This window comes from Manacus vitellinus, unplaced genomic scaffold, assembly GCF_001715985.3.
Source record: "Manacus vitellinus isolate BGI_N305 unplaced genomic scaffold, ASM171598v3 scaffold_15_pilon, whole genome shotgun sequence".
NCBI lineage: Eukaryota > Metazoa > Chordata > Aves > Passeriformes > Pipridae > Manacus > Manacus vitellinus.
In genome coordinates this window covers 15,889,561-15,902,804 of record NW_021939122.1, presented here as the reverse complement: position 1 = coordinate 15,902,804, position 13,244 = coordinate 15,889,561, and the positions used below count along the sequence as shown (strand labels likewise).

General features: G+C 40.7%; 1 protein-coding gene across 4 annotated transcripts in view; it reads right to left on the bottom strand.

The window, feature by feature from the left end:
- Window positions 1–950: 950 nt before the first annotated feature.
- VTI1A (vesicle transport through interaction with t-SNAREs 1A) overlaps window positions 951–13,244 on the bottom strand; it is a 271,283-nt gene continuing 258,989 nt past the window's right edge. For 2 of the 4 annotated variants that reach the window (XM_025894787.2, XM_025894788.2), the window contains one exon: window positions 951–12,366. In XM_025894787.2, the coding sequence (XP_025750572.1) occupies window positions 12,273–12,366 (94 nt within the window). In that variant the 3' untranslated portion in view covers window positions 951–12,272. The remainder of the gene's footprint in view (window positions 12,367–13,244) is intronic. The other 2 variants (XM_018069313.3, XM_025894790.2) reach the window with 1 other exon arrangement.

Sequence of the window (13,244 nt, the reverse complement as noted above, 5' to 3'; positions counted from 1 at the left end):
TCTAGTGATTTGGACATATTTTATTTAACCAGCTTAGTAAAAGGTAATATTCAGCAGCTGTGATCTATAGCAGAATTACAATTTTCAGGGTCAAGGAGGGATTTTGATATTAGGAGGTTGGGCAGAATTGCTGTAAAATCTCATGAGCTGTCGTTAAAAATAAATGAGAAAATAGGTTATCCAAGAGTCATTGTAAGGGAAAAATCAATAGGCAGTGTCTATTCACTTGGGCTATCAAAATCCTTGAAATTTGAACAAAAGTTTCACGTTTAGTGTGCTGTAGGTTTTGAAATGTAAGTGGTGAATGCTCTGTGGGTACAAATTCATTGTGCTGTGCATTCAAACAAGGAGAAATCCTTCTGAAGTTCTGGAGTTCTCTATTAAGACAGTACAGTTCCTTCGTCACTAAGGCAGACATGTAAAACCGTTGCCAGCAAAACTTCAGAAGCAATTTCAGCCAACTGATGACAAACTCTCTCTTGGAAATATATCACATTTCCTTATCTCACCTTCCTCCTCTGGGGTTCCCTCCCACCTCTGGTTCTCAGTGGATGCAGGAAGGGGCTGCAGCTCTGGAGCCTGGGCAACTCTCTGCAAGCACACACGAAACTGCAAATGATAGAGTTTGGAAATGAGCATTATTGGTAATTTGGAGCAGTACACATAATTGATATGGAAAGGGAGTATCATCCTCATTCAGAAACAATTAACTTCCCCCTCCAACACAGTAGTTCAAAGAAGACTCAGCCTTTTAAATATGAATGAGGAGAACTTCAAAATATGCAACTATTAGCTATTACAATATACACATGGAGTAGGATCTTATTTTTAATATTCTCGTAGTTACCAAATTTTAAGTCTGACGTGTATGCAGATGTGCAGGAGCCCAAGTCGTGTGGACTCCAATCAGTTAGAACTGAGGAGGGGAAAATGAGACGTTCGCACTGCTGTCAGATTGTATTATTTTATTTGAGCCACAGCCTGATACAACCCAAAAGTCCAGTTATTTCTTGGTTCAAGGCAGACAACTGAGACTTCACAGAACATACAAGAATTAGCAGAAAATACTCATTGCAAACTGACATCCAAAAAGAAAACCTTTGCCCAAAGCTCAACAACGCTGAGGAACTCAACACTCTTCTGCAGCAGCCCGATGAAGATTTGTACATTGTTAATTTGATTGGAGAAGGCGCATGTTAAATAGAAAAGAACTGAGTTTGTCACTGTCATCTGAATCCATTCAGTCAGTGCAACAAAGGTATATTTAACTAAAATATGAAACAGACTTGCTAACACCGCATTATTTTCTCAGGCTTACAAAGTTAAAAAAAAAATTAAACTGAATATAAATGACTTTGAGCATTTTTTATGACACCCACAGCCTAAGTGATCCAGATAATGTAATCTAACCATCATTAGAAACCATGAAATTACAATTCCTCCGGGATGGATATTTATCTCTCTGTTACATACAGAAAGGCGATTAATTAGTAGCTCTTTCAGTGTTTAACATTACTGTGTACCGAGGCTGATTAAAATCTAACTATAGAGCAGCTATGATAGCTAACACGTAATCTGAGGAAAGTTTAGCTGGGGCACAAAGAAGCACCTTAAAAAGAAAACTTAAAAAATGTCCTCTTAGAAGTAGGTAGCTTCAAAGCCAAAACCCAGGCATCCTTCTAATTTCTATTATACACAGCAATCATGACAATTACTGAGATTTCAAAAACCTCAATACTCAAAACAACTAATCCACGTCAAATATTTTTGCAAAGTGGTAAAATTCACAGAATATCCATTCATTTTCAAGAAGTGTATACAGAACACAGTCATGAAGGGAATCACACAGGACTGTCTTGAACGGCTTATTCTGAAATTTAAATGGGAGGGTTTGCTGGGGTGTGTGTGTGCCCTGTATGGACAGCACAACACACACATGCTGTGTGGGCTAAATTCATATTTCTGGTGTAATTTCACTGGCTCGTGTGGAATGCACCAAAGATGTGTCAATGTGTGTGCACAGACAGTTTCCTCCAGGTTCTCACGAGGGACAAGAGGACATGGATAATTTCACTTTGGGAGGAATAAACAGAGGTAACTAGCAGGTTTGATTCCCAGAGCATTCCTACTGTGAATAAAAATATTGGAGGAATTTCATACAAGGGCAGCTGAAAAATTCCCAATTCACTAGTCCTTATTTTGAAAATAATTTCTTACTTTGACGTCAATGTACCTAGGTATGGGAACCTATAGGTTTGGACTGGTTGAGAAGAGGGAAGAAGCTTTAAAAGCATATGTGAACAGCTCAGCAAAAAGTCCAAGGTAACCCTGGTTATATTTAATTTTTTGAAGCTATCAGCTGAGACCACAAAGCTGTATTGGTCATAGATGTATTTTAGTAAGGGCACACAGAAAGAAATTGAAAGTACTTTTAAAATGTAGTGTAAAGAAAGGACATTTTATCACCCCCACAGCCCCCCAGTTTAGGTCCCAATGAACTGAGCCACTGATTCCTAATCCTCTCCATTGCATCAAGTATTGTGTAGATGCTGCTCTCTTCTGGCTGCCTACACAAATTTTAATATGCAAAATATTAATAAAAAGTGACATAAAAGGCTGAGAATAATCACAGATGGCTTCAATGTGCTGAGAGCAATGGAGGCACCTCTGAGGCCTCACTGGGGACATGTGACCTATACACAGCCACCTCATAGTTCTGATCCTATACCACACTGATCAGGACCTTCTCCAAAATTTCCCCCCCGTTCTTCCTCAAGACCTCACTCAGGATGGCCCAAGTTCATGTTTGGAGGCCAGGGGAAGGCACACTCTTATTTTTCAGGCTGGAGATGGGCAGCACTGTCTATGGCACCTGCCAGCTGAACCATGTGGGGCATGGGGCACAACTGGTGATGCTGTGGGGGTTGTGCAGTTGGCCATTTCGCACTTCGTGACAACGTGAATATCAATAGCTCAATTCTGTATTCTTATAAAAACAACTAAAACCCAGCGAGAAGACTTTAAAAAAAATAGAAAAAAACGAAAAAACTTTTAAACTCTCAAGTGACCATTGCATCAGGACAAGGATCTTTGAGCCTACCCAGCACAACCAAGCTGCCAAACCAAGCATATCAGTTGGTCACACCACCCCTGCTCTGGAGAGAGCAGAGGAGGAGCAAGATTCCTTTGAATAAGTTGGAGGCAGGAAACCAGAAGTCACCAAGGCATCCCACTGCTCCACTGCAGGATGCAACAGGATAGGACATTACTGGGGTTCAAGACGACCTCATCATGGTTGACTTCTTTCTGCTCTCTAGCTCCATGCAACACATGTGTCCCTGTCAGGCACCTCTGACCACCCTTTCTGCAGATTTCCTCAAGTAGATCTAATGGCCCTGAAGGGTCAGTCCTGTGCTTCAGAGGAGGTGCCACACTTACTGCTCCCTCCATTCATCTCATCTGTCCATGTGGTAATGTCATGTAACTGTTGTCTGTCTGAGAAAGAGCTGCTCTGAGGGCAGCTAGGACCTGTGGGTAGTGCGAGTTTAGACTGTCCAAGTCACCAGTTCAAGCTGCAGGATAGTTCAGGTACTACTAAAACATCTCATCCTAGAGACAGAGGAAATCAACCAACACAGACCTAGACCCACACTAATTGTCATCCTTCTTAAGGTTTCTTCTTAAAAGATTAAATTATTCTTCAATTCAAAGGACAACATCTGGCTATGTTCAATGTCCCTGGAGCTTGACTGATCACGCAGCCGGACACAAGTCTGGGGATGAAGCCTTATGAAGGTAAGAAGTGTTGTCCCTGCAAGATACCAGCTGCTTTGGTGGCTGGGAACGTGCACTCTGTGCCTGGTGTTTGTGGTGGCACTGGTTTGCTTCTGCTGTGGGAAGGGAAGGAAGTGCAGTCCTCACAGCATCTGCAGAACTCGCAGGGATATCTGTTACAATTCATTAAGTAGTGCTCTAAGAAGTTACAATAATAACATTTCAACAGAGTTTCCAGAGGGAGTCTCAGAAACTACAGGAAAAGCTGACAAGTTTCAATCCATTTATCAAAGCACTCCAAGACAGATGAAACAGCAGAGCTGCTTAGTGAGGAATGTCTCTCTTTCTGGGTGTCCAGAGCATTTGAGTAAATAAAAAGCTCTTTAAAAATAAGTCAATACAATGGAATCCCTTTTGCCTTTTGCCAGCGCTTGTATTACACTTACACCCAAATGACCCTCCTACCTATAATACTGCAGCATTTACATACACATCAAATGGGTGCTTTTCACTTACATAATACATTTAATCCAAGGATTACAGAGCACACAATATATTAAACATTACAACACCTCGTGAGGTAGGTTAGCATTAATGAAGTTGTGGTGGGTAAACTGAGGCACAGACTAACTTTATTACTTGCCTGTGGTCCACAGCCCATCAGTGGAAAAGTCATTAAGACGCTGTTCAAACAGTAGACACACATATGCACCTACTTGTGTGGGTAAAATAGACTAATCCATGTGTTCTAAAGCAACTTTAACTGCTCATCCGGAGACACTCAGGTCTTGATTTTCTGAGGGTAGGAGAACAAAAGGCAAATAAGGAGAAGACGAAAAGAACAGAAAGCAAATATTTGCTGTTAGAAATATTTTTTTTTGTATGCCAAACTGCGTATACAAAACAAGAGGCATCCGAACCTGAAGGAGGCTTCAGATGCTGGTCTCCAATAATTTGATTTTTCTCAGTAAAGATTTTTCTAGACCTGCAACAGGGGTTTTGTTAGGTTTTTGTTCAATAAAGTCGGTTTATATTTAGCTTTCATATAGCAGAGAAAAAAAATAAATCTTTGGTTAAGGTCTTTGAGCCAAGCATCTAGGATGAAATTTTCAAAAGCACTCAACAGTGGCTTTTGAAAATAGAATTAGGCTAGTTGCTGAGACAAGTTTTGAAAGCCACCCCCTACCTCCTTTAGCATTATAACTGAGCTGATTTCCTCGGTGATGGTACTGTTCCCTGTTTTAGTCTCCCCATCTCATGGCCTTCACCAGTGTTGCTAAGCCAAGCTGGATTTAAAGCCAGGAAGGCAAGCAGGAGACTGGGTGATGTGGGAGCCTGTGGTCATGACCTCCCCAGCGTGTCTGCTGCCCCAGAGTGGTGTAGCTGGACACAGGGATGCTCCTTGGGTGGCTCCCACTTTGCAGCCAGCCTTTGTTCTCTTTGTAGGAGCACTGGCTAATAGAGGTGTACACCCTTCGCCTGATGGTTAGGTGAGGCTATAATTACCTCAGTAATAAGGTCTGATTCTTCCCTGCTCTGCACCTCCTTGGCTGGTCAGGAATACTTGTCTAAAGTGTGTGCAAAATGCTACCAGATCAGAAAGATGACATTTTACATCAATGGAAATGACCAGGTATAAGGAACAAAGGCCTACATAACAATGCTCTCAACTCTGTTGTCCTTTAATTAAGTAGTTCCTCCAGCAATGACACTAATGAGGCCTTGTTTCCTCGGGGTTGGATTCTCTAGTATCTAAATGGGATGTGAGCTTTTCCTGGGGAGAGAGGCATTTATAATTTCTCCCTCCCAGGTAGTGTCCAATTTGGGTGGATGTCACGCTGCAGCCTTTCTCTTGGTGGGGATGCCAGTGGGATGTCTCTCCCCTTGGCTGCTTTTTTTCCTGAAACCAATAGGAATTTTTGAGAGCTCTGCTCTTCTATTACATATGCCTGAATTTGGTCAAAGTCTCAAAGTTAGCAGGGGATGGGAAGACAAATTCATCAAATGAGACAGAGCAAAGGCATAAGCATGTTTCTACTAAGAAGAGAAGGCTAAATACTATTTTTACTTACAAGCAATTTTCTAGTGCTGTGGTAAACTCATAGGGTATTTTTTTGCTGCTTTGGTAGGCATGCCTGGCTACAACTCCTTCAAGCAATGTCAATAAAAAGGAGAACATACAGACAAATGCAGACAGGCAAGGCATGCAGCTCAGGCAAGAGGCAATGTTGCTTAGCTGGGTGCAGAAGAGAACTGGAAAGTTCATTAAATCCACAGAAGCAGATCATGTTCACTGGAGACAGTGCTGACTGGACAAGGTCATGGGTCTGAACGGAGAATGCAACTGAACAAAGAGGCAGCAATAGAAGGTTTTCTTTGGGTTTGGTCCAGGAGAGCAGTCACAACATGGCAGCCAGCAGGAAGCACGCACCATAACGCTGGCAATGCAGGTTTGGCAGCATTATTGACCTCTCTGGCCACAGGACAGCAGGGACAGGCCGCTTTCCTGTAGAGTTTAATGGCTCTGAACTGCTTAGGACCCTTTAAAATGTGTAAAACTTTCACTTTCCAACAGTGCTCTCTGGCAGGACAGACATCCACCTAACCCTTTCACTTTGCATGCTCCTGAATGTCCCGTTAATGAACAGGCACTGGCCTCACAGGAAACCTTGGCTTGCAGACTTTACATCCTTCATCAGTTATACCACCACCACAACCCAGTATCTCTTCTTGTGATAAGGCCAAGGCTAAAAGCAGTGAGGGAGCACCCAGGCTGGACTCCCAGAATTGCAAGATAAATCTGCAGCAGTTCACCAAAACACTGCAGTGCCTGGATGGTGCGGAGGTACCACCTGTGGATAATACAGCTCCTCACTCTTAGCCTACCCCACAGAATAAGAAGCATTTGTAGGTTGAGTTTTTAAAAAAATTTTTGCTGCCTGGGGAAAAGCAGACTGTTCCCAGATCCACTCCAGGATGCCTCTCCAACTGCAGACACCATTTTACTTATACTTGGGCACAACAGTCCCTCAAGTAGGTTTTCTGACATGAAGAGGTAATCACATCTATGTGTTTGTGGGAAACAGAGAGCTGCACAGACCGAGGGCTGGGAGCTCCCCCTTTCTGGGTCCGTCCCTGTTGAACTTGTCTGGCGTGAGATGGAGATAGAAGCATAGGTCCCAACAGTACCGACCTGTTACGGCCCATACCTTCAGGAAAAGTCCAAGGAACTACCAGCAGACCTTCCTGAGCAACAGATCAATATGGAGCTTGGTATCAGCTGAGCCGTTATTCATGCCAAAGGCAGTTGTTCGGATGAAGGGATAAAGAGTGCACAAGTTCACTGGTTCTCAGTATATAAGCTCTTTTTTCCCCTCCCTCTCCTGTAGATACCTTCATTATTTATGTGTGACAAATAAAGCACGGCTGTCGAGGATGCTAAAATGCTTTTCACCATGCACCTCTGTTTCCCGACATGCACAGAGCCAGGACAGTGCACCCACGTCAGGCTGTGGGTACGTCAAGGAGCCAGTGTGCTGCTCTGGCCACTGTGGCCAAAGGCTGCTCAGGGCTTATGATAACACCCATTGCCAGGCAGTAGTTGATAAAATATTCACCTGCTACATGCCTCTTCCCCCACGTGACTCCAGAAGTGACAAGTTATCCCAAGGAAGCGCGAGGGAGCTTTGCCGACTAGGGTTTGCTCTGCAGCATCCCACCATACGTCATCGCACCTCGCTCGCTGTCTCTGCCATCAGCCCTACATAGGGACCCACCGTAAATGCTGAATGCGAACTGCATTCAGATGTATTGAGTAAGAAAAGATCAAAGACTGACTATTATAAAGCAAAGGAAGACTAACATGTACCCTGCCTTTGACTGTTTCCTTTTTTACCATCTTAAAATTCTCCTGAAGCTTCTCCTTCTGTAAGAGGATTATTTACAACTGAAACTACACAGGGAAAATATACTTAGAGATAAATACTTCTTCTATAAAAAGTAGCAACTATTTTTATCTGTTTCAAACCAAAACCTTCTCATGGTTTTGTACAAAAACAAAAAAAAATGCCAAAACAAATGCTGTCCCCTCCAAAAGGAAAAAAAAAAGGAAACCCGAGCCCACATCCTCCTGAAGTTTATCATAAGCTGTCAAGTTGCTAGAAACAGAACCATGCAAGTCATTACCGCAGCTAACAACTTTACTGGGGATCTACATGTAGCTCTTTCCCCCCCTACAAAGTCCTACCAGATTTTGAAATGTGAGTGGTGCAGTTCAAAACAAAAAAAAGAAAGGGACATGGATTTTTTTATTTAGGATGCATGCAAAAGTGGTCCATTTATGACTACGTAAAAAAAAAAAAAGTGGACATAAATATTTATGATTGGAAATTTCATTATTTAAAATTATTCTATAAATTTGCTAGTAACTCGAAGATGAATGCCTGCTGTACAGTTTGCAAATTAAGTACCATTATTTTTCTCTTCTGCACTTGAATATTACTCACAGCTAAAGTCATTTAAAGGGGTTAACATCAGCCTTAATTAAATATTAAAGTGTGCCTGTACCTGCTGCTATTGTTGCCCTTAGAATAAGATATAACCTATTTTTGACAAGTTTTCATCTTTCTCTGTGGAAGACGCTACATGAAACCAAATCAGTGGCAAAGAGGAGGGTAATGAATAATCTATTTCATATTCCAGCAGTACCCAGAGCTCTGAGTGGAAAAATATTCAGTCAGATGATAGTATGAGGCTGCTGAGGTACCACATGACGCAGCTAATGTTTAAATAATAATAATAATAATAAAAAAAAAGCGATAAACAAATCATTAGCCCTTAACAGTTGTTTAATGCAATTTGTTAATGAACGTAATGGTGGGGACTAATAATGAAAGAAAATAAAAACGTCTAAACAGGCGCCAAGTTGCCAGTGATGCTCAATTATTTCCTTGTCAAGTTTTTATGATTTAATGAGCTCCTCTGGGACTGACGGCTGTCAGTCAGTCGTGACTTTTTGACACCATTACAACTTCAAATACAGCAGCAGGCAGGCTGTTTTCCTCGGATTTGAAATACTGAAATGATCTGACAGGTTTAAAGAAAAGATGTGCAAAAAAAAAAGGAGAGAGAGAGCGAAAGAGAGAAAGAGAGAGAGACACAGTTGCTTTTTCTTTTCTTTTTTTTTTTTTCTTCTATGGGGCAGACAATCTCTGGATGCTGTTTGGTAATGAAAACCCAATCACAGAGGTCATTATCTGATGAGGTTTTCTTGGAACTGGCAGGGTTTTTTTTCTTTATTTCTTTACTTAATGATAACCCTCGATGGGTTTGCCCCGCATGGGATGGTCAGAGCCGCACAATTTTGTTCACCATTAATTTCAGCCTTTGAAGCTCAGAGCTCTGAAGCAGCAGCAAAGAAAACCCCCCACCAAGCTGGCTCCAAAATAAGACAATCCAGCCTGCCTTAAACAGAATAGCAAATGGCCTCCCATCCCAGAGATGAGAACTGACGTCAGTCAAGCTACATTTTCTGATATTTCCCCAAAACGTATAGCATTTAAAACCCTTTAAAACTTAAGAGTCTTTAATTAAATTGCTTTTGATTTTGTATCAGTCCAGAATTAGTTTATTTATTCTGTGAGCCCAGCTGTTTAGCAAGGATGAATTTCGCACACAGCACCGTGCATGTGTTTTTTAATTTGTCATTTCTCCACAAAGGCTGGCAACATTAGAAACATTTTGCTCTTTGAGGTTTACATTTGTAAGCACTTGAATTCATTCAGAGATATGCTATAGAAGCAACCAAACTAGTTCAGGGGAAGCATGGACCTGGGTGTGTCACCCTACCTGAGGGTGGTTCAGGCTGTGTTCTCAGTTGAAGTCACTCAGTCCCCACCAAAATGTGTGGATTTCGTACATCTCACCCCTACACTTCTTGAGCTGGATGAAAAGGGGAGAGTGAAGAGTAATGTTGTGTTTTGAAGGGTGCAATGTCCACTCGAGCACTATTTTACATGTGGGGAGTAGTCGAGGATGCAAAGCAGGCACAGAGAAGTTATTAACAGGTTAGCAAGAGAAACATAGCGATGGTGGGCTCATCAAAAGTGAAGATGAAGGCTTTGCGTGGCAGTCTCTCTCTCTCCCTCATTTCTATCTGAGTGGATGTATCTGATGTGACACTATGCCCTAGATTTATACTGGGATAAGGAAAACTAGCTTCCTTTCAGCTTTTTGCTGATTCCAGCAGGTGGCTAGATAGAGGGCAAAACCTAGTCATAGGTCACTGTTAAGATCAGTAGTCATGAATCAATTCCCATGATAGTTAAATTATAGAGGCAACGCGGAGAATGTCTAGGCAACAGACGGAGCTTAAGATTTCCTTCTTGACAGTTTTCTGCTTTACAGAATATGCATCTCCTAATTTGCCGAGGAGAGGATAAATATCTCCTGATGCTGCCAGGCTTCATCCTAATTTGTCTGAAGTCAGCCCAGTGCCATCACTTGAAGCTAACGGCGAGAGCTCTGCTTACACAACCCAAAGTGCTTAGTCTGAGTGCGCATTGTGACTGAAGGCTGGTAGCTGAACACCCAAATCTTTCCGTGTCTGAAAGCCACATGGTATATGCCACACACTTCACAAGGATGAAAGGGGAGGATGCCACAGGAGGCAGCCAGGAGGGTCCCATGACCTGTGACAGTGCAGGGCCATCAAGGTGAGGAGCCGAACTTGACTGAGCTGTGCTGCACAGAACACCACCTCCTGAAACTGTGGGTCTGCATTACCCAGGAACTTTTGCACCAGCACAATCCTACAGCCACTGACACGAGCTGGTAGGGAAACCTGGCACATAAACCACTTCTAAACTTTGTTGTGAGCTGCATGTAATACACAGACACCAGAGCTGACCATACATGCTTACATTCGTTTCAATGAATAACATTTTTCCTGTGCATCCTTTCATTCTACATTTATCACCATCTTTCTATGTCTTATATGTGGCATCAGCACCACAACCTTTTAACTATTTGTTTTTTCATGTAGGGGACATATTTAGGGCTAAAATCAACTCCCAGATGTTTATCTCAAAACCAGCTCCTAAGGAGCACAGCAAGTCGGCAGAGACGACAGGGATGCCAAAACCCCAAAAGTACTAAGGCACACATGAGAATTTGGTGCTACCTAATGTGGGGGGGAATTTAAAACTCAGCAGCTTTTTGTTTCTTTGAATATCTTTCTGGAAAGAATTCATGGCTGGAGTTCAACGGCTTAAAATTCCTCTTAATTTGTAATATTTGTAAGGGATTGCAAATAATGAATTTAAAAGTTATCAAGAAAATTACTTTATCATATCACCAGCAATAGACCTTTGTTGGAATTGTTAGCTTAATTATAAGCCAAATGACCTTAACCTGTCTATAGGAGAAGCACAGCCAATAGGAAAAGAGAAACAGCTCATTTACACACAGGTAGATGAAACTGTGATATATTATATTAACTAAAAGCATGTATAAATTAACATTTTTACAGTTTCTGTTTAAAAAGGCAAATATCACATCAGAATTTAATACACTTCAAATATTTCCAACATGCAGTCTCGACATAGTCAGGCCAATATTAAAAATCTAGATTTTTGTTTAATGCACTATAATCACACATTTGTCACTGAACTATTACTTAGGATTTCTTTTCAATCAGCAACAAATAGATAAGAATCTTTATATGTCTTCATTTAGGGCCTAGTGTGTATGCTTATCAGTACATATATCAACAATGGAAGATTTAAAAGAGGTTCAACAGATGGGCTGTGGTCACAACTACATTTTAGGTAAGTAATGCATTTTCATAATCTTGATGAAAGTGGAATTGCTTTGAATAAGCAGAAAAGAAAGCCTAATTTTAAACAAAAAAATTGTAAATTGAGTATTGCATTCACATCAGATTTTGAACATCATCCTAAGGTTGCTCTCTTTCTAAAACTGGCTACTGTTCTTAACCAAGTTACATCTATTACAATAATGCATGATCAGGAGTTAGTCACAGGAGACAGGTTTACTTTCTACACCATTTGGTCTTTGCTTTACTTATATTCTATATAACGGAGAGTCAGATACTGCTTGATATTCCTACACCCCTCATAGCACAAGAAAAGTGCAGAGACCCCTCTTCCCTTGCTAAACTCTGGCAACTTACAGACTAATTGTCTGGGCTTGAATTCAACACACATTAAGTCTTTTTATACCAGAACAAGCCCTCACTCCAACAAATATTAATATCCCGAAAACACTCAGATAAAGACAAAAAATGTAAGAAAATAATAGCCCCACATGCCATCAACTATGCCATCAATAATACAAAATATTTTACACCACTTGCACCTGAGTTGAAGAGTGGAAAAGAGAGGGAGACTCTGTCAGTGCAAGAGAATGATTCATGTGACCACTTTGTCTTAATTACTGAGAACAAGCAGTTTGTTGCTGTTTAGTGAAGAACAAAGATATCAGCGTCCCCTGACAGAAAAAAAAATAGCCATCATGGTGGTGAAGATGATGATGACTGCCAGGACAACGATCAAAATCCGGTTTTGGATGATCCTGGAAAAAAAGCAGAAGAGACAAAAACCCCAGTGAATAAAACAAAATAAAACAAAATAGCAGAATATATAGGTAAAATCATAAAACAAGGAACACAAACATATTGGAGAAAAGACATATGCCCACAAATTCAGGATTTTCTCTACTATTTTGTGTATCTTGATTATTTTTTACTTCTCCCAATTTCCACCGCTTCCAAACATTTCTTTATGTAGCTTTTAAATCCAACTTTTTCATTCAGGACAGAAGTAGACTTTTCCTAATTATGTATACACTTATACACATATTAGAATAAATGAAATACTTTATGTTCAAATTTTTTAGCCTTCTAAGAACAAATGAAATAATTAGTCCTCAGTCAATGCAACCCAAGCAGGGTGGTCTGTAATAGTAAATATCATTATATTTTTTAAAACCATTCTGAAATCTTCACGGCTTTTTTAATCTGAACAGAAACAATTCATTAATTTTCAAGGGATTTTACTATTAAGGACCAAGATTTCAAGGAAACACATGTCAATGAGATACTTACTTGTACTAAAATACCAAGGGAAAAGTACAAAAGATAGTTTTGAAGAAAAGGATGATATAAAGAAGCAAGTGTCAAACTGTGAAGCTTATGTTGTAAAAGCATCTCCTGTCTCTGTAGCATACCTTTACTTATGGTAATAGGCAAATGTTACATTTTCTATGTAGTATAAAAAAATGGAAATCAGTGAAAATAAAAAAGATGCCAGAAGTATAAAGTCCTAATATTTTTCAATCATTTGTTGGAAGAAATCCCTGCTTCTAAAAGCAGACACCACAACACTGCAGGTTTTTCCTGAAATTAATAGGTTAAATAAAATTACTAAATGAAGAAACAGTAGAATTCAAGG